Source organism: Anser anser, assembly GCF_964211835.1.
Source record: "Anser anser genome assembly, chromosome: 4".
Classification (NCBI taxonomy): Eukaryota; Metazoa; Chordata; class Aves; order Anseriformes; family Anatidae; genus Anser; species Anser anser.
This window is the reverse complement of record NC_139724.1, coordinates 44,082,277-44,104,754: the sequence shown is the minus strand read 5'-3', so window position 1 is coordinate 44,104,754 and position 22,478 is coordinate 44,082,277. Positions and strand designations below refer to the sequence as shown.

The 22,478-nt window shown below is 38.0% G+C and overlaps 1 protein-coding gene across 13 annotated transcripts in view; it reads left to right on the top strand.

The window, feature by feature from the left end:
• LOC310898533 (uncharacterized protein) overlaps positions 1–22,478 on the top strand; it is a 264,997-nt gene that overhangs the window by 213,663 nt on the left and 28,856 nt on the right. For 8 of the 13 annotated variants that reach the window (XM_083833769.1, XM_083833764.1, XM_083833765.1 and 5 more), the window contains one exon: positions 11,725–11,861. The exons of 1 other annotated variant lie outside the window; for it this stretch is intronic. In XM_083833769.1, coding sequence (XP_083689895.1) covers positions 11,725–11,861 — 137 coding nt within the window. Of the gene's footprint in view, positions 1–1,666; positions 1,734–11,724; positions 11,862–17,600; positions 17,790–18,680; positions 18,803–22,478 lie in introns of all 13 variants that reach the window. 4 more of the 13 variants (XR_014583396.1, XR_014583397.1, XR_014583398.1 and 1 more) reach the window with 2 other exon arrangements.

The window sequence follows — 22,478 nt, the reverse complement described above, 5'->3', positions numbered from 1 at the left end:
TAGTTAGTCTCCATGTTTTCCAAGAGACGGTGTAGGCAGTAAGTGCTGAGATTTCACATCGTGGTCAGCTGCTAGAGAAGTGTGAATACCTGAGTGCTGGGCCATGCAGAGTTCTTGTCACTCCACAGAATTGTAATCTTATCTAGAGAATTCACACAGATTTTACTCAATCCAGAATTTCAACCCTCTTTTCAGTGTCCCAGCCCTTGGGCCAGAATTTCCAATTGTGATTCCCTGAATTGAGACATTAGGAACTGGAGCTAGACACTTACTAGAGTAAACTTGCTCTGGAGGTTCTGAGCACGCTGCACTGACAACGTCAGAAGCCTAATGCAGATTTTTGCACACTCAGCTGTGGGAGCCTGAATTTTGCAGCTAAGCCTATGAGTTTTGGTTTATTTATGCTTTTAGATCTGGCCTATGCTTTTAGATGTCAGAAATGATTTAAGCAGCTATTAGGCCTGCAACAAATTGCAGTGGAAAGATCAACTGAGCGTGGAGAAACCAACGTTCAGATTATACAAGGGATATATTATACAGGGACCACTTGCATAGCAAACCTGTCAATGATTTATAAAGTGTACAGACATAGTACCAAGGGAAGTCTTGCTCAAAACAATTGGTTACTCATTACCACGTTGTTTCAATGATCTTCTCATCTTACTGAATGTACTGGACAACAGGAAAGATCTGCCTATCTCTTTAGCACCTGATGACTCTCGGACAACTTTGTTGCCCTCTGTAAATTAATGTCAGCCATTCTTCAGAAGTATAGGACTACTTACTGAAGTACAATGCCTGTTTTATTTGAGAGTTTTCTGGGAAAAGTTTTAGAGAACATCCATATCAAACAATTTCTGTACAGCAGTATTTGTACCTCGAAGAGTTAGGTCAAGAGTTTTGGATCAAAGCCTAGCTGAGATCCAGAGACTGCATACATCATGGGGCCCAAAGAGAGAAGCATTAAGTTTCTTCCTTAAAATTGGCTGTTAAATGTGAATGCATCATCTTTTGTGTTATATAAAATCCAAGCTGAGTGTTCTGCATTTTCTAGAGGCAGCAAACTGTTGAACAGATGCCCCTTCATTTCAAGGTCTTTGGATCAGGCTCTTGATGAATTCATTAAACTATATATTCATTATAGGTGGTGAAAAGTATATAACCTTTCCGGGAGGGAAGTGGTCCACTCCATAAATAAATCTACCCCAGTAAATTACAAATGTGCTAGAATGAAATACCTGGATCCAACAGTGCTGTAACTTGAGCAAGGCAACTGTTGATAATGGTAGCTTTGGGAAGGAGGCTGTTCACAGTGGAATGGATGAACGTTACGAAGCGCCCTGATGGTCTAAAAATCCAGGCTGTACTGGATCGGGGGAAGAAGTAAATTCCAGAATGAAAGTCCCTCAGGGAAGAGGACCTGCCAGAATTTCTCTTTTGCTATATATTGAGCTCCTGTCTGAGCATGAGCTCAGATCAAAACCACTGCATTCCTACACTTCCACAGAGGCCTAACACAAGTTGGAAAGTTTGAGATTGCATTTTGAGAGGTTATCTCTTACAACCTGTATCCTTTAGAAGTCAGAGGACAGACTCTAATGGAAGACTCTTCCTAGTTACTTGCTCTACTAAATACCAAGTCCGTTGCTTTCTGTGTTTTTTGCAGTTCCTGATGAACATGAAATCTGGCTCCAGCTTTGGAAGCACTGCAGTAGTCTAAGGAAGAATTAATGGTGAGTTTCCTATATCCATGTCGACCAGAAACAGAAGAGAACTCTGTCTTTCTCACTGTGGTTTTCAAGCCAGTGACTATCAGGTGGCAACTAAGTTCTTAACCGAATCTACATCCAGTAATTTTCAGGTGACAAATAGCAGATGTGCTTCGATGGAGAAGGGTCAGGTATAGTCTTTGCCATATCTTGCTAGAGATTTTCCTAACTTTGGCTTTCTGTGGATTACACCCCATGTGTATCCTAAAAGCAAAGCATCACTTAGTCCCTAATTTAACCTGTGACTTCAAACAAACAACCCCCTTCCCCAAAACCCAACCCCATTCTCTGCTTGCATTTTCAAGATTTCAGCACTTTATTACCATTATTATTTCCCCTCGTTTCAAATGGACTGTTAAACTGCGTATTTTGGTTCTAAATGCGAATGCACTTCAGACACCATTCCAAGGCACAGTTTTCTGACCTTTTCCTTAGTTGCAGCTTGTTCATGGTATCATTGTCAGATTCATTGGCACAGGGAATTGGCCACAACTGGCTTATTCCACAGCACTTGCTAGAGCAATCAGATGCCAGTAAAGAATGTTTTATAGCAGTGAAAATGTTACAGCATCTCAGTGTTTTGTGTTTTTTTTTTTTTTAAATCATTGGGCACAGTCCAGTCATAAGCATGTTAGAATATAAATGTAATCTGTGTTTGTGGAAAAATAAATATCCCAGCTAAGACCTAGGTAAATCCTGCTCAGTACTGACTGTGACCAAGGTATGAGCCAGATCAAGTATGGAGAAACAAATATTATCCCCGTATAATGTCATATGACAGCTGTACTTTATTAAATCTGTAAGTGCATTACATTTGGGTACCAATTCATGATACAACCAGTTTGCCAAAATCTATTAATTGCTACCTTCCTTTTTTTTTTTTTTTTAAGTTGGGACTCTCCCTCCCCACCCTCTACCACTAACTGTATTTTGATCCTGTGGAAACAATTCTGCTCTCAATGAACCTCTCAGGAGCCCTGCAAAGCTACTGTAGACAAAGGGGCTATAGTGGGTCACTCACCAGATGCTTTTTTTTTTTTTAACAGTTTAATGTCGACTCAAAGTAAGAGCCACGTTTTTTAATTTTAGCATGACAAGTCATGTACACCCACAAATCATGCTTTTGTCATCAAGGTCTTAAAAATCACACTTCTTGGAGAAAAAGTAGACTAAAGCAGTTAGACAAAATACATTATAGAAAGAAGGGGGGAAACTCACAGAGGTGGAAAGGAAAATGAGTGTACTGCTTTTTAAAATCTCATTTCTGTGCATGAAATACTAAACAGTAGGCTGGAAAAATGTAGCCTCCCTGCAAGAATGTCTTGCTTCCTTCAGCATAGTAGTGTCTTAAAATGAGAGTTTGTCAAAGTGTGAACTGTACCCTTTGTGGTGCAAGCAAATGCTTCATGCCATTGAAACAGTTTTCCTTAATAAAATGCAGAGGCTAGAATGGTAAGTCTTTTGAAGTTGCTCCTAAACATGTAATATTTAGCTTGAGAAGCAATAGTGAGGAAATGAACATGATAAGAGCTCATTCAGTAACAGCCCTAAATTGATTATTTCCTTCCTTATGTAAACTTATCAGTCAGCCCTTTGGGCTCACTTCCGAATACCAGCTCAGCACAAGGGGCTTATCACAAGGAAATGGAATGTAAAAGCCCTGACAATTTTGATAAGGCACGTACTTCGGTTATGATCCTTGCTCTCCCCTCCTCCCTTTTAAATAATTTGGCTGCCCTAGAGTGAGAGATGCCTTCCCTGTTTAACTTTGTATAAATATAGTTTGATGTTGTTTTATTCAGAATAAACCCCACTTCCTTATTCTGCTGGTTTCTCAGAATATTCTTAGGTAAAGAGACTAGAAGATTTTTTGTCAGTTAAAGGCAACCTTGGGATGGGGTGGCGTAGTACTCTAAATTATTTCTGAGTTTTTAGACACACTCTTTAGTCTTTTAGCATAAGCTAAAGATTCTCAGTACAGGGGGTGTCACATTTAACTAAGATTTTTATCTGCTACCTATAGTCTTACCTCATCCGTTTTGCTGTGGTTCTTGCATCTTCACATGACGGCAGAACCCAGTCTTAATAAGAATCCATCTGCTCACAGTACAAAAGCCAAGCAATCAAACCTAAAAAAACAACCAACCAACCAGTCAACCAAAAAAACCCACCAAAAATACCCTACCATGGAAACACCAAGCCACACACAGAAACACACATACCTATAGGGAAAAGAAAACTGACAGGAAAGCTCTACTGCCAGCTGCCACAGCCTGAAACTTCAGAGAACTAGCAGCCAGAAAAACAGCAAAGCACCCCAAAATACAAATTTGACTTCATTCACTTGCCTCAGTAATAATTTAAAAGTGTATGTAAAGAGTTTCATGGTTCATTGAATGCCAGAACAGCAAAACCTGATAAAAGTGCTCAAATGACAGTACTGTTATCATTTGAGATATGATGACATGCTCCTTAAGCAAATATCATAGGCAGCAAATCCATGACCCAGTAAAATACACTCCAGACCATCAAAGTAGTTCTGCAGCTTGATGAAATCTACTTGTCTCTAGCAAGAATGACCTAAAACTCTTTAGAGGGGAAAAAAATGTGTGGTGGAATTCAGAAAGAATGTTTTTTAAGCAAACAGTGACATACCAAAGTTGAGAGTAACTTTTCTAGTGAAACCTAAACCTACCTGATTTATTTTCTCCACAGAAACTCAAATTTTGAGTCAAATTTTATGCAAATTAGGGAAAAGTCTTGACTGAAACTGAACTGGCATACGATTTTTGTTGGTTGCTTAGCAAATTCTCCTCTCCGTGATACACATCACTAAAACAACAACATAAATAAAGAGAGGGCTTATTCCTGAGTCTGTTGAAGTTAGTGGCAAAGATTGTTGATTGTAATAGTGTTATGATTTCTTCAAAATGTTCGTTCTTGTTAGCAAGCCCCTAGCCATCTCCATGAAACATCCTAAATGTTTACTGTTCAAGAAAAGGTCTGTTGCAATGGTGAGTACATCTGGTGAAGCAGTGTGATTGTGACAGAAACAGGACTGGAGAAAGGTCGTGGAAGCCTTAGGGCCAGAGATGAAGCAAATCTATGTTGTCTTTGCTCTTTGTGTGCAATATGTGCTTTCATAACTCTGTGCTTTCTATGCCATACTGATACCACCACACCTGTAACAAAAACTCTATGTACCAGTAAGAAACTGTTGTTAATGTTTGGAAAAACAAAAGATTAGAATTAAAAGGGATAAGGAAACTATAAATTTGTGAAGTGAGTGAGTGCTAGGTAGCAAAATAAAAAGGGTGTAACTGTATTTTTTTTTTGGGGGGGGGAGGTGGAGTACGTACAGTCTTCAGGGAAAGGAATTACAGTAGGAGGTGTTATCTTCCTTTAGTGCTATATTTCCTATCTTAAATTAATAGAGTGTAGGATTTTTATTATAATTGATATAATCATTTGTGAGGCTGTTTTGTTACACATGTGAGTAAAGAGCTCTATACTTCTCCATGAAGTCTAGCTTATTTTATGATGTTTAAATAAAAATCTACAATATATTAGTAAGGTAGACAAAATACTATTTACTTATTTTTATATGTGTGTGTTTTCTTGGTAGATGAAATTTTCAACCCAATAGCCAAACTAGTGTTCAAAGCAGAGAGCCCATGAAAGGGCTAGGACTTTGCATCCTTGTCTGTAAAATCTGATATTTATGTATAACTCCACAGGGAGAAAATTTTAGTGACTTCAGATAACCTGTAACAACTGGCTATAGGATACACAGGCTTTGCTTTGTTACACAGATCTCAAGCACTGGAGAAGTGCTGAACAAATAATTAGAAAGTCTGTAACGCAGCACAAGCTCTGTTCACAGTAGGCTTTATTGATGGTGATAAAAATGAGGGTGGCATTATACTCATCAGTCATTGATTGCTCAGATGTAGAGAATGGTAAATTTGGAGAGGGCTTTCAGAGGAAGTTCCCAGCAAAGCTGTTGTCCATCTGTGCTGTGCATGGACAAGCCTCTTTAGGTTGGATTCTGCCACCTTTACTGAACGTAGTGCTGCTACACTGCGAAAAGAAATGTGTTGGAAAAATTTGTGGTCTGCTTAAAGGTGGCAGAATTGGGTATTTATTTAGGTCAAATAGGCTTGTGTACTTGGAGACCTAGGGAGCTTCTGTGATGCACTGGCTAAGTGAGCGTGGTATGAAGAAGCTACATGAAGGAGCACAGCTGGGGAGAAGCTGAGACAGGATAGCTGCACATGCTCTGAGGAGGTGTCTCCTGACATTTTATGGTGGTCTGGAGACAATTGTGTGGCCACAGACTTTCTAATAAAAAGATCTGCAGAGTCTCAAATGAAAAAAATACAACACCAAACAGCAACAACAAATTCATGAAAGGAACCCAGCACAGAAAAAGAAAGACTTCCACAGCCTGTGCTTACTAATAAGGAGGTTCTGGAAACAAATGAAGATCACCTACTACCTAGGCCAGCCTTCAGGCTTCTGTACTACTGTGAAAAAGGTTGGGGTGAATTCAGATCTCAGGTGTTTTAAAAGATAAAACAGTATAATTTATTGCCTTGAAACTTGCATAAACTGTTTTAGGGAATTCAGCTTGTCTGTTTGTGTTAAGTAGAAGGGCAAAAAGTCAGTCTGGTTTGTTAACTAACAATAAATGTGTTTCCTTTTTTTGCTAAACAGGTACACATTGTAGGAAAATAATACAGAACACATGTAAGGATTCCTTCAGGTATAGCCAAAATAAATTGCAAGATAGTTTTCTGGTGGCTGAATTCAGCTTTTAATAGAGCATTTCCATTACTTCTCTTGGTCCTTTTTGTTTTTTTTTTAAGGTACACTTCCACTAATTAAAGCTAATTCTTGCTAATAGATGACACATTTTCTGCAGTGTTGCCAGTCCTGAATAGTTGCGGAGAAAAATGCAAAGTCTTGAATCAAAAGTATTTATTGTATACTGTAGCTCTACAGCTAGTTTTGTATCTATAAGATATGTGAAGCTGCATTGTGCATTGTCATCTGCATTTCCAACAAGCAAGTAAGAGGTCAGGTGAGCAACATATATCCACTTTTGTGCATAATTGCAAGATTCAAGGGAGTGGTATAGCTCCAGAGCCTCTGCCAGCAGGTGTGATAAGCTGTGAGGTGACGTATACGTAGTGCTCTGTGCCAGACTGACAAACTCACACGCTGAAGGATAGTGCAAAGGTTGTGTAACATGGGGGCAGCATGTAGCTGCTCCACCAAGAAAATTCCCAGGGAAGGGTTGTTACCTATCCTACCTGTATGCTCCACAGGGCAACATCATGCTGTGTAAGCAATTCATCCTCACATCCTGGGGCCATCTCCTCAGTGCCAGTTAGAGTCCCGGGACTGGAAGGGTTATTGTCCGATCGGGTAGAGGTTGTCCTTTGTACGAGAGCCCTTTTATACCTGCTTCCTTGAGTTCTACTCTTTATGGCTGGCCTTGGGGTATAAGCTCATAGTTGTGTTTTTTTTTCTGTGGACAAATTACAAATGCAGCTGAGACAATTGGGATCTGAATTGCTGCCAACATGGTGTGTGTGTGTGTGTGTGTGCATGTGTGAAAATAGCCTGGTGCAAACCAGATTCTTGTCCATCTCAGATAGTATTGTGTGATAAGCCAATATTGTGCTCTACAGTGGCCTTACAACTGAGCTGGAGATAGGCATTAAATTGACTTCCAGCTTAGTATGGTTGTTCAGTGTTTTTTTTTCTCATGACCCCATGAGTGATATAACAAAGAACATTACACACCGAAGCTGCTGAGTTTTAAATGTATGTTAAATTCTCCACTCTATACAAGCTGTACCATCCAGCAGGTATGTTTCCTCTTTTGGAGAGTTAATCTCATAAATTAGCATTACAACAAAGCCTGAAGAAATTACCTCTCCTTCCATTTCCTTTTCTTTTGTGGTAGATCAGTTATTCACAGCACATTCTTCCTTTCTGGAACCAACTCTTTGTTTTGCAAAACCTCGTTCCACCCTTGCTGTCTAGTAGAGACCTGTTCCAAACTGTGTTCTACTGGCTGGGAACAGGTACAGGCAACAGAAATGCTTTTCTTACAAAACTGTCTTTGCAAGTATTGTATCTGCTCCCCGCCCTACAGAAGAAAGATTTTGTTGAGAACGAGTATAGTTATGTGCACTTCCCTTGGGAAATTCTCCTTAGCAGCTTCAAAAGCTATTACTGAAAATCCGCATTTGATGAAATAACCCATATATCAAAATGAGTGAACATCTTTCTCAGATATCTTCTACATGATCTGTGACACTTCAGTGCTTATCGTTTGTGCTACTATGGGAATACATTTCTAAAGTAGCATACATTGTTCTGATTTTAATGATTCCAAAGTCTTGAGTCAAGTCTGTGAAGTACGTTTTGCTTAACTGTAGCTAGTATTAAAGAGTTGCCATTCTTTCAGAAACTGGATTACCTGTTAGTGATAGAAATTACTCCTTTCATCTCATAACCAATAATCATAGTAACTATTATCTATGTTCTGTACATTTATTTTGTTTGGTATCATTGACTATTGAGGTATGCATAACTATAGGTGACTGTCCCAATGCAAATGCATGAATGTTCCCAGGGTCTGCATTGCCTTGTGTAAGTTTCAAGAAGAAAATTTTTGCTAATGTAGAAGACAAGGAATATTAGAAATACTTGACAGGAAGTTGGATAAAAGTCTCACCAACCACTAGATACTTTTTTTTTTTTGGTAGAATGGAAATAGAAAATATGTTTCTAAGGAAATGACTGTGCATAAGATGTGATTCAGGCTCATTGAGAAATTTGTTTAGTGCAAAGTATTACATTTTACTACAAAAATAGTATGAAACAGAAGACATGGTTTTGTTGAAGGCAGTGAAATAAATGGGATTAAGATAAAAATAATGATTATATATTAAAGTCAGTAACCTCTGTGTCTCATCCTTATGCACCTGTCCTGGTGACGTAGGTGTAGATGGTTTCTGCATCACATTCCTGCTATATATAAACTGAACGTGCTTTTTAATGGTCTGAGGGCTTGCTGAGAAATTGGTTTGTTAAGGCAAATAAAAGAAGATCTCATTAGTCAATTATTTCTTTGTCTAAAAGAGGTCATTACATTTGATGATAGAAGCTGTCAATATATAAAAATATACAACTGAATGAAGGTGAGAACAAATGCTGACAAGTGTCGTATACAGCCAGTGTTCTTGACAAGACACAGGACTGAGTTGAGCAAATGGCTTATAAAGACCATTTAGCAGGAGGACAGTAAAATCCTTCCTTTAAGGTGGCTTAGTTTTTTTAGTAAGCATTTATGTGGAGACAGGGATCTACCCTGATAGGTGTGGGGGTGCTTGCTTTTACTAGGCACTGCAGACACCACTGCAATATAACTTTAGTTTATTATGGCACTAAAATGAAACTGTTATAGTCTTTTTTTTTTTTTTCCCTCTTGAAATGAGGTTTGTATCTACCAAGAGGGGGTAGCCATTCATTTGCTATACTGGCTATTGTTTTTGAAAGACAGTCATCTCTGTGTCTTTTTTAAAAGCATGAGTTCACTATGTGCTAAATGGTTGCAAGAGAAAATATGTTATTGGTTAAGAGAGGAAATTATATGTTATATTATATATAATTACAGGGGTTGATTGGTAACTCACGACTACAGTAGTCCCACTAAAAAAATGTTAAAACAGCTACTCCATTCTTTGTCTTCATTGATTAGCTTCACCCAGATGATAAAAATTAGTGATGGACAGCCACAGAGCTGTCCTGCTCCCTGAGGCAAATAACACAAGAGCTTTGGTAGGTGCAGAGAAAGCCTGGGTTAGAAGCCCTCCTTCCAGGGTGGGGCTCTGATACCCTAAGTAGCAGATATCTTTGGTGGCCGCAGAGCAGGATGGCTAAGGCAGGGCATACCCCCAAGAAACCATTCACTCTGCAGCTGGCTGTGGGTGTTGGGTAAGTGGCATCCCCAGATCCACTGGCATCAATTCTCCAACAAGGCAGCTGATGATGTTGGACTAAGATGGGGGGCTGTCTCAGAGGAAGCAGGTCCTCTGACGTCCTGGCCTTCTTGTGTCCACCAGCAGTGCATCACCACTACTTGTGGAAACAGTCCTTTGAAAATTACTGCCAGAATTTTCTCTGACCAGATCATTATATGTGTACAGAAAAGGAGGATGTTTTGTAATATTTATACATTTTATGTCAAACTGAATGGGGGTAAAGGTTTTGCTGCATGCAAGCTCTCATTTGGACTCATTTAAAGCTCAAATTTAAATTCATGAGTTTAGTGGAAAAAATAATAATCTGAGAACACTTACAAATCAGTGCTTTTAAAAACAGGTTTACAACAGTGTTTGAATCTCATGTAAGATTTAGATCAATTCTTTATTGATTTTATTCAGCTGGCTCTTTGGATAGAGTGTGTAAATGAAATGATATTGTGAGGAGTTGAATTTGTCTTTGCCTTCCTGTAACAATCCTTGTGTTGAGTAAGAAGAGACATATGCACTCGGTTGTCAGGAGCCTCTGTTAACAGAAGTCCTCTCATATCTACTTTGTTAAAAAAAAAAAAAAAGAAAAAAGAAACGAAAAACAAGAACATAGGCTGCCATTACAACTCCTGAAACATAGGCTATCTGACTGGTCCTAAATCAAGGTCAGGTGTTGTGGGTCTGGTTGAATGTTTTTCACTATATTTATCTCATTCCAAGACAGAACAACAACAACACAATTGTAAATGTTCTCATCTATCCCATGTTAGCTAGGCCAGAAACCACTGGTCATATCATAAAGTTATATCATTCGTCTGGTAGATCAGTCTACCATAGCATGCTTAAATTTAAACCCATAACTTTAAACTCCAGCATGGCAGTTCTGTTCAGAATGGACCTTTATGACTTCAAGCCATCCTAATCCTTCTGATGACAATTACTAATCTAGAACTTTGAGACATTTCATGTCTTTTGTAGCTGCATAATTAAGCATTATGCAAAATGCTTAAAAATGTATGGAAAAACTGTCTGTGGTTAATAGCTAACAACTGAACAAAATGAGAGCAGTAAAACAGCAGGTAAGTTAGGAAGACGTGGCAGACTTGCACATAGAGTGAGGTCTGCTTCTTAGTGGATGAGACAGACAACTATTTACTATATTTTGAGAGCACCTGCCAATAAGTCTATTGGCTATCAGGACAACTTAAGTGAAAGCGGCGTTTATTACTGTGCCATGTTAAGTGGATTTGAGTGCAACAGAAATAAACAGAACAGCCTCTGGAAAAGTTTCAAGTTGGTGAGTGCTCTAGTGTTGCAGACAGCTCAGGTCATTTATTAGAAGCCAACTAATCAGCACAAATGACAATATGAGCTTTTATGTTTGTTGGTTTCCTTGTAAAGAAGGTGGCTTTCATACAGATGTATTAGCGTGAAGTTATGTCCTGTTTCACTTGAAAGCCAGCTCTAGCTTGCCCATCTGACAGATCCTATATCTTCTTTCAAATACACTCCTTTGCTTTTCCTCCTCACAAGGAAAACTCTTCTTTGCTTCTCTACTTCTACTACTTCTTTTTTTTTCTTCTCTTTTTTTTTTTCCTGATATTAGCTAGACAGTTCTGATTCCCTGTAAGTGTGGTAAACCATTCTTATTTTTTTACTTAGCATTGTGATACATGCTCAGAAATTTCAGAAGGGATACCTAAAACGGATTGCATGCTACTAATTCCAAATGTAATCATCTTGCAATCTTGTATCTTGCTTGCAAAGGATACAAGATTTGTATATTGGCTCTTTTCTGCAATTAGAAGTCACCTTTCTAGCCCTAGAATATGCCTCCCATTACTTCTAGCCAAATAGCAGTTCTTCATTTCAAATGATGAATGTCAAATCATTTCTGAATCCAGCAGGTACCTGATTTACCCGGCGCTGCAATTTCAAGGAGTCCAAGATAGAAATCCAGGACTTTGTTTTGGGGTTGATGATGATGGTGGAGAGTTCGTAAAACAACCACTCAGCCTCTCTGATCTACTAAAAATTCTAGGTAAGATGTGGAAATTGTCTCTATGTTGCCTTAAAAGATCTCTGTTGCAGACAGAAGTTTAGTGGTGGGAGAAATCTCTTGTAAGCATTTTCTTGTCAGTAGTCTGTTGTGACAGGTGCAGTTGCTCTCCCTGAATGTGACATGGAAAGATGAGTGGATAACTGGGAGAAGGTTGTGGTAAAAACCTCATTCTTCTGCACTTACTCCTCTTCTGCCTTTAGATTCCTGATTTACCTTATTCAAGTGGTAGAAATTACTGCTGACCCTGGAAAGAATTCAGGCAAAAAGTGATTAAAAATGAATAAAAGTAAAATCAGTGAATACAGACAACTTCAGGATTTTTAAACAAACAAACAAAAAAACACAACGACAAAAAACAAAAACATTGTATTTTACTATATTGCCTTCTGTAGTTAAAATTTGAACATTATTATAGTTTTCATTCTTAAGAGTTAAGAATTTTACCTTGAAGTCTAAGAACAAGTTCAGGAGGTTTGTATAAGATACCTTTTCAAAAATTTTGGCTGCTATGAGTATTGTTACTCTAAAGAAAAAAGGCAGCATGTTTACTTTTTAATGGCATGGTATGAGTCTAATTTTGATCCTTAGCAATTTCTAATTTTTTCATGTAAAATGTATTTGCATCTTCAGTTTATCATTTTGGGATAAAAGTTTGGCATCTATTTGGCTTTGAAATCCAAGCATAGTATGTCATTCCTTTAGTTTTGCTATGAGATTCATATTGTCTAATATACTATTATTATTATTTGCTATTATGTTGTTAATTCATTGCATTTATTCTAGACAGAGATAATGGCATTTTGATCAATGATATGTTCCTACTATCAATTACAGAGTCTTCTGGAGGTTTACAAATAAGGAAATCTAATAGATGCAGTATCTCATATACAGCTAATTGGTAATGTGCAGTAACTTATCAGATAACAATTATCCCCAGTACTTTTGCACGGTATTTCTGGAAATCATCCTTTGACACTTTATTTAGAGCATCTGTCAGCATATATGTTATTAGTCTCATCGGGTCATCACTCAGCAGCCACCATTCCCCAATCTGCAGAAAAAGGTAAAGAAGCCTGCTAGATGATCTGTAGCCCCGCTTCTTGAAAGATATCTGCTTTCTCTTGTCTGATTTTTTTGGGGGGTCTTGTTGCCTTTGATGAAAGTGAAAGCATGTACAGCATTGCTGCCTACTTACCTTCAGTATTATTATTGAAATATTTGGTGATTATGATTAAGTTGTTCTGGTGATTAAAGAAGTGAAAGAATTCACTAGACAGGGAATGTATACAAAGAATACCTTAGGCTGGAAAGGAACTCCAGAGAATTAGTGCAATCCCCCTGCTCAATAACGGTCCAACTAGACCAGGTTGCTCAGGACTGGTTGAGTCAAACTTTGAGCATCTTCAGGGATGGAGATTCCTCAGCCTCTCTGGGCAACCTGTTCCAGTGATCTATCTTGTGGTTAAAAACTTTCCCTTATATCTGATCTAAACTTCTGGTGTTACAACTTGTATTCATTGGTTTTTGTCCTATGTTTGTGCTAACCTCTAAACTGGGGACATCAGACTTTGTAAGAACTCTTACATGGGCGTCTACTGGGGAAGGAAGACAGGTTGTGGAGACCATAAGGATAAAAGAAAATACAAATGTGGGGGAGTATCAAGTGCACTTGTTGAGTCTAGTGTGGCTGCTGAAGGGAAGGGATGAGTAAATGAATCTGCTTTCAGGAACTGAGAAAGATCAGAATTAGGATGGGTGTCATAGAGTAAAATAATGTCTAGGCAATATTTTAAAGCTTTCCTTGCCTATTTCTATACCAGAGAGAGACAAAACTTCCACATTTCCCAAGAGACCAGAAATTCCACCAAAATAAATTCTTATTGAAGTGGTTGAGAAAATAACGTGTAAGATATTTCATTCTGATTTTGATTAATTTTCTATTCTTACTGTATGCTAAAGAAATTAAAATAATTTTGTACAGGAAAACTGATGAGAAACATCTTTTTTTCTTTCTCTGTATTTGTTGGTAAATACTAATTAAATTTCAAAGTGAAATACTACAGTAACTGATCTATTTCTGCAAAATGTGTTTCTGCTAATGGTCCATATTATCTGTTGATGGATATCGGAGCGATTATACTTTAGACTATGCTCTTGAAAGAGAATGGGAAACCTTTACTAGTGTGCTGAATATTAAATACTTGACCTTGAAAGGGATGTTCTCTGTTATGCCTGAATTCTCCGTAGGCCATGAAAATTGTTGTTCCCTTTCTCTTTCCTTTTCTGAATCCTTCAATGACTGCATCACATTCTGCTAAGTCTAGCTGTAAGGTTAATGGCCTAAAATGTTTTTTTTTTTTTTTCTTTTCTTAAATTATTACTATTTATTTAAACAAAGTGTAGTTGATAAGAGGATGGAGAAAAGAGAGAGGACTGAAAAGGTATGGTGTCCTAAGTGTACTGCAAGTGAAGTGTGTATGCTTCTTACATAGTCATCACCACTGTGCAATGTTAGCTTCTATTTGAATGTTGTAAACTATCTTAATAAAGAGTTTGTGAGGTTTTGAGTGTTAAAAACCAAAGGGTCCTCCCTGAGTTTTTCTATATCGTAATTTTTTTTTTCTTTAAACCAGTGAAGATTAGGAAATTGTCTGTGCCTAAAGTGGAATGCCAGTTTGACATGATGACTTGAGTGACATGTTGAATTGTTGAATTGCAACTAAGAAGGCTATGCAAAATGGTTCTCTAAAGTATCTCATGCTTATAAATTTAAGCAGGTAAAATTTGGATATTTAAGTCATTTTGGAAGATTTTGTCAGGGCCCCGCTTCAGCAAAGTCCTTAGCCCTATGTTTAACTGCAGGTAAGGGAACTCACTATGTACTAATGCAGTACATACCAAACATTTATACTAGAACTAGTACATACTAGTACATGTACTACAAACATTTCCAAAAACAGTTGCTGAATCACTTTGAGGCTATGGTAATTCCAAAACCTAGCAGTTTGTTGCAAACAGACTGCATTGTTGCAGTAGTATTGAAAAGTTATACTCTACACCATGGTTCATCTGAACCTCTTTGTAACATTTCTTGTAGACTATTCCCAGACAACTAGTGGGTGAGAAATGTATGTTGCATTAAAAAACCTTGCAAAGAATTTAACCACAAGCAAAGTTACAAAACTAAATCCACCTTAAGGGGAAATGAGAAACAAAAACAAAAATCCAAGCCTGGCTCATAATGTTGCTTTTCTGTATCACAAACTCATTATGAAGGTAGCTTTTACTTAACCTCTTAGTTCTCACATCACTCATGTTAATGGCCAAGTTTCTGATACCGGTGACATTTATCAACTGATCATCTGTGACTTCATGAGTCACTGTCTCCAGGCTTGACATAAACCACTCAGACTTTGTGGTAGGGTCACCTGGACTTTGTCACTATTTAACAATTGAAAAAGAACAGTATTTTCTTAAAACATAGGCCAGGCCCTGCAGTGATGTAAATGAGCACAAGAGAAGCAAAGTCAATAGAGCACTGACGTTTCCTATAGCTCCAAGGCAGTTGAGCAAATGGTGAAGCTCTGTTTTCCCTCTGGTTTCTTTTCTTTGCTCATTTGTTCCTTTGATCTCTTCAGTTAAATCAAATATACCTAGATTTATGCAGTAGTTATGATATGATAAGCAACTGTCCATTTATTGCATCTGAATAGAAGGATGAACTGACCATATAATAGATGAAAAAGGTTTTCAACTGTTTGTTTTCTGCTCTAATGTAGAAGTAATGACAAGGTTATTTGTTTTTCTGCCCTTATTTATTTATTTATTTATTTTTAAAAGGCCTTCTGAATGCAGGGAATTAATATTTTGGTGCTTCATTCAGAGTATAGAAGGATAATGTAAGAGTAGACTATAGGAAGGGTTCTATTTACTTTGCTTTTTAATACTGGATTGAATTTTAGCTTTGCAAATGTTACAACTCAGTGTAGAAGTTTGGATTTTTGAAGAGGGAGAACTTTCGCCTAGCCCAATGGCTAATACTTTCCATGCCTCCATCTGTGAAGAAAATGCTGTGGACAAAGAGAAGTGAAAAGGCACCATCTCTTTAAAGACAATTCATGTCTTGCTTCTTGTGCACTTTAAATTCTGTATCAAAACTGGAACTTCCAAACTGCCATTGCCCCTTTTAAACAGATAGGCCGCACTCCACTGTAGAGCTCTCAGACAGCCACTAGGGCTCTGGGTGGCAGAGTGCCTGACTGCAACTTGGGAGCCAAAGTTTAACTATGAACCATAGCAATTGGCAAAATTTTGTTGTAATTCATCCCTCATGGTGGTGGCTAGTTTGTAAATACATACTGACTTTTTTTTTTTTTTTTCCCCTTGATCACCTGAGGCTCTGAGCCCTAGAAGGTAAAAACTCTGGAACCATTTGAAAATTGCAGTTCTCTAAGGGTTCTTCTAGACCCCTTAAGTAAAAGGTGTTGATGGCATTCAGAAATTTATAGTAGGTGAACTTTCATCTAAGTGCCCAATATATATCCCTTTAGTATGTGTAGTCATTAAAATATTAGACTAGATCAGAAGAATCAGACCCCTGGCTCAATGCAGGGAGTTTCTCATTGTCAAAACACTGTCTGAAACTGCTACTGGGAACCTTGTACCAGTGCTAGCGTGCAACTACTGGCTAGTCAAAGGACATGCTTATCCATGTGTCTCTGCTACTGTAGTTCAGTCCTGCCCTGAAATATATCACAGGATCTTTAAAGGACCAATGACCAAGAAGTCACCAAACAATCCTTTCAAATTATTTTGTTGACCAAATTAAGACTTAACTCTTCTCTAAAGACAAAAAAGGCCAAACTAATGTTGAATGCCATAATTAGCTCCATATGTTTTGAGGCATTAGTGTAGAGTGAAATGACCAGAAGTATACTAATAAAGACCATATCCTGGTATTGATCTGCATGTGGAACTCACCTCTGAAATCAATAGGGAGCACTGAAAAAATCAATAACAGGATATGACCCTAAGATAAGCTAGTTTCAAATCATTCTGTCTCCTTCTTCTATGAGAAGACAGGTTATTTTGTGTTATCTAACTCCTCAAGCATCCTCAAGAAGTTCAGGAAATTGGTAAAAAACAAAAGAAAAGGAACTGATATATAAAGATTTGCATGAAAAAAATACATGTGTTTTGTAAGATACTGACTAGTCATTGCTTTTTAGTATCAACTCTATGAATAAAGAATTTAAATGGTTTCTTGTAATTGAGACTGAAAGACCCAGAATACCTTGGGGAAGAGAGAGTGATGCAACAAAAGGAAACTGTTTATGTGTACTTCCTGCTAGCATTTTTGATAACCTTTCCCTGCATTATAACATGGTGTGAGCTCTACAGAAATAAGGCCTCCAGGCAATTGCTCTGCATGAGAATTCAGCCATGTGTTGAAGAGAAAATGGGGCTAGAAAGCTCAAGGGGCAGCATACCTACTTTTCTGAGATATATTTTCACAAACGAACACAGTATAATGTATTTTTTTTTCTCCAGTGGGTAGTAAAAAGGCCTGTTTTTGCAACACATGGATCGTGTTTCTTGGCTATATTTGCTTGTGTTAGGTCAGTGCTGTGTGGAATCTTCCAAAGACTTCAGACAGGGGCCTCACTGAAGCATGTTGCAGCTTCCTTTGGGCTCACAAACTTGACTTCCTTCCTTCAGAAACCAAAGGTGTGCATATGGACACCTGGATGACTGTCTAATTCAGCACCAAGATGCAGCTGAAACTTATACCCAGGGCTAAGTGCTCCAGTCCTGGCTCACTGACTTTGATGCCCCTGTGAGCTGAATCAACGCATCGCTCTAAGATGGCTGCACAGGTGCTCCTCTCACGTTATGTTTTCTATTCTTGTGAGTATTCCTTTTTTTTTTTTTTTCTTTTTTTCTTTGCTGTGAGGGAAATCATCAGGCAAATGTTTCTGGGAGTGAAAAAAGGATTTTTTGATGCCCCGAAGTTTTTATTTGGGCTTACCCTGATGAACGTTGTGAAATTCTAGTAATTTGTTAGGAGACATGCTCAATGTCAGCTAAAAAGAAGAGTTGCTATAATATGTAGAAAACTGTAATTTTGAAGCTAAAAAAAAAAAAAAAGAATCAAATGCATTTACCCAAAGAGTTTCCATCTTCAGAATAATTCTCTTTACTTGCCTCTGCTTGTCTTCTGTCTTTTAAATTGCATTCACATTTAACGCATGTGAAATGTTTCACGTTGCCAGACGTGGTATAAGCCTGCACTCAGAGCCTTGTGGACTTCTTGTTCCTAATGTTGGAAGATGTAATCTAGCCAAAATCCCCTCTAGATGGCTCTGATGCTTTCATTACATTACCAATCTTTGCTTAGATCCTTGTCTGACCCCTTTCCCTTATCTGTAGCTTTGTTCTCATTTAGAATTGTAAGTTTGAAGGTTTCTATTTCTTTTTATCCATGGAGGAGATCTGTCTCAGTAATACAAGCTTTCGCATGCTGCCCCATTAGTGTCTCATCTTAATCCATGCCTTGAGGGTCCAAATCTAGGGAGGATAGAATAATTCAGTCTCCATACAGATCTTGGACTCTTGTCAACTGTGCCAACAAGCGTGCCAATTAAAATTGTGTTTTCTTGACATTGCAGACCAGCCTATTGCAGAGAATATAGATACATAAAAGGTATATAAAATGGATTTATAATTTAGGTTTCAGAAAAATAATGATTTTCCCTCCAAAATTTTCTGACTTGTATCGTGTCATTGTTCACGATTTAGTCAGAACCTGGAATGCTACCTTCAGATTATGGAAGCTGGCAAAATTCATAACCTGGCAAAAGGGAAAATATTCACATAACTCTCGGCAAGAAACCAAATCAAACTATTCTTTTTAATTGCAGGTGAGTAATAGCACTCTTACATTTCATACAAATAACGTCAGCACTCTCCTGCTCTGTGATTGATGGGATGTTTTAAGTGGAGTGCTTTAATTCAGCACAGCTGGACGTCTCTTGTTGGATCCCCTCCTATACTCAGAAAACTTTATTTTTAGATGTATTGGCAATAACTTGCCCTGTTAAGGCAGAAAAATATCCCTCAGAGTGTAGATGTTGTATGGTCAACTCTGTTTTGTCAGTATCTCTGCTAATGAAAACTGGCGATTACTGTTTGGCTGTTTGTCTGTTTTTTGTTTTGTTTTGTTTGTTTTTTAACCAGGCCATTTGGTCTTCAAGGTATTGTTCTAGTTTTGTACTGATTTGTAATGGTCTATCACATGAATTACTTCTCTTTAAAGGAAGTGTTTCCTTGTAGTGGTTTACAAAAGAGCTTTTCCTTTTCCAGGATCTCTGACTACCATTTTGTTGCTTGTTGGTGCCAGGATTAAGCATCTGGTTGCAGCTTTAGGAGAGTGTCCCACACTCCTTTAATCCACGCGCAAGGCAAGCGGCAGAGAAGGGATATAGGAAACTGCTGATAGGGAAAACGTTTAGGCTGTGCAGATGCTTCAGTGCCTAGTTTAAGTCCAGTGCAGATTTGAAGGGGATTATGCAGCAGTTGTTTTTGGTCCTTCACAGCACCACAGTGCTTTGCCCAGCCAATGAAGTGTGTCTAGGGAATGATGACTGCTGGGTGTTTGGAGAAAGGAGGGCGACATTAAACTATTTCTATTAAGCTTCCAAAAGAGAGGGCTTCCATTGTTCAGTAAATGGCAGGGTTCTTCAAGGATTGGGCTCTTACCACTCTGCAGACTATGGAGTTCATTTAAACTAGGCACATATCTACTTAATGCTTTAAGTTCCCCAGCATCAGACTCACATGGATTTATTTACAGTCTCCGACTAGAATCAGCATGAGCTTTCAGAGCCCTGGAGTACATAATAACAGGAAAATCGTGTCTCTAGTTAAACATATCCCCAGGGAAAGCCTGGTAAATGTCCAGGGTAGTGATTAGGAAAGGTTAACTTATGATGTGACAAGGAAAGTAGTACAACTAAGATAACACTAATAAATGACACCAGTGCTGAAAAATGATAGATTATTCTGATATGTTCTGTTAAAAAAAGAAATAAATAAACTGAGCAGTTTTTAGAGGAATATTGTGAATCCATCTGTGGCTATGTGCAGTTACCTACTATACTAGCATATCAATTTGGGTGTCCGCATGTGGAAAATGTATTACCAAAGGAATTATTTAATATGTAAGGAATTGTCCGGTGTTCTCCATGCAGGAAAGGACATTATACTAACTTCCAATTAGGACAACTATTATGAGTGGGGAGCCACAATGTCCTTTGCATTGGAGGAAAATTCCAGTGATACAAAACATTTACTGAATGACTGAAAACAAGTTTGCAAGGGAGAGACAATTTACTCTTTGCTCTAGTTCATTTTATGCTCCATACATTGTAATCCTTAGATTATGGAGTTAGGAAAACGAATCATGGGGGAATTATTACCATAAACAAACAAACCCCCAAATCTCCAATATTAAAAAAGCCTTCTTTTTTAGGGAAGAATTTTATTGTTGTTGATTATTTTTTCTTGTGTTAGATTTTACACCATAATCTCCTTTCCTTCTGCTTTAGTTATACCCATTATTATCACTGTGTTTCTGGCAAATATATACTTTTAGATTTTGTTCCTTGTTGCACTGCAAGTGATTCTTGTACAGACTTTCAGATGTACTTGCCCTCTACTACTGAAATCTGAAATACAGATTTCGTTGGGAGAGTTCACAATGAAAGAGATTAGGCAGCATTATAAAGCTTGGGATCTAAATTGTTTTGTCTTGCTCACTATTTGAATAATCACTCAGTATTTGGGACTTGCTGTTACTCTGATGGACTTGGTGTTTCTATTCAAAGCCAAAGACTTCTATGGCATCCAGTTCAGTAGTTATTTTAGCTGCTGTTTATTTGGGTGTCTCTGTATTATGCTCCAGTGCACTGTGTAGACATACTCAAGACATATTTTTTAGGGGAGTAGATGGAGACTTTAGCACAATGAAATCAGAGACTCATTACTGATGCATTGAGCTCCCATAGGTATCTGTTTAAAAAAAAAGAAAAAAAAGCGTTTCCTGAAGTCTGTTCTTGAAGTCTGAAGCAGTAGTTTCATTACACTTTCACTTAATTTAAGGAAGACTCTCTCCATTTCAACAGGAAGATAAGGCTTCCTGACAAAAAAAGATGTGTTTTGAATTATATATAATGTGTATTCTATGGCACTTAAAGAGAAATATTCTCAAAATACTGACTAGAATACTCTTTCCCTACCTCCTCCAAAATGGATAAACTAAATTTGCCTGGTTGATGCTGTTATAAATCATACATCTACTATGCAGTAATGTCAAAATGTTAGAACTTGAGTGTTTACATCCAGAATGAGCTAATGTTCAGCAAGGTCCAGTATATGTGCTTTACACCATGATGTATGAGATGTCTCACTGAAGTGTAAGAAGCTGATCATGGTGTATGTCTCTGACTCCTTTCCACATTCAGGCACTTAGTAGTGAGAGTCTAATTTTGGGAGTCAGTGAGGTTTGTAGACCTCTATATCGCTGAACATCAGGCTAATTCTTCAGGGCTTTTGCAGGCATAACAAAATTTGTATCAGAAATAAGCTAGACAGAGTTACAGGTTGAGAAGGTCTCTTTTATATTAACCTAGGTATGTACTTAGAATTGCTTGCTTTCTGCTGCAGTTTCTAGTGCTACTCTTACTCTTGTAGCATGATGGTAAGAATTTCAGTACCTTTACTATGTTAATGGTGTTCTCAGTACTGCTATGTGAAGTATAAATAGACACCTATGGCAGATGTCAGCCTCTGTTAGGACCACAGTCTTTCACAGAGGCAATGGATCCAGCCCCTGCAGGAAAGTGCCTGGGCAGAGGACATCCTGTGTTGGAGGAATAGACCCTACATAGACCCCAAGTCCCACCTGGTGTTCAAGAGGCACAGTTATGTGGTGCTGGACTGGGCTGTAGGAAAGCAGGGCTTTCCCTTTCAAAGTTTTTCCGAAACAGCTTTCAAGATGTCCTCTCATTCCCACGATGGTGCCATTCCTCTCTTTCTTCAGCTGTGGTTGCCAGACAGGGAAACAATTCAAAACAAATTGATGTCTGGTCTGGGCTCCAGTAGGCTGGTGGTCTAAAATTCAGCAAGAAAAATAACACCATAAGATTTGCTTTTCAAAAAGTCAGCTAAAAATGAATATATTTGCCACTGAGACCAAATAAGACCTGATATTTACTTTATATCATCTCTGTTTAAAGGCTACATGAACAGCCTTTGTTTACATAAAGATGCCAAGCTGAGAAGAAAAAGTTAATTCTAGATACATTTCTCAGGAAAACTGGTACCTTTTCACTTTTGCTCTGTAATGATAGAATTACAAAACTGGAGCACAACACAGAAAAATTGTGTCAAAACTAAGGACAGTTGCTGTAATGCTCTAGCTTTTCCTTTAGTTACAGATGTTTGTAGTAATACCAAAACTCTTTTTCTCCAATGGCTGCAGCCACAGCTATGATTCTCTGAGCAGTGAATTGGAGCTAGAATGCTATGTGTTTCAAC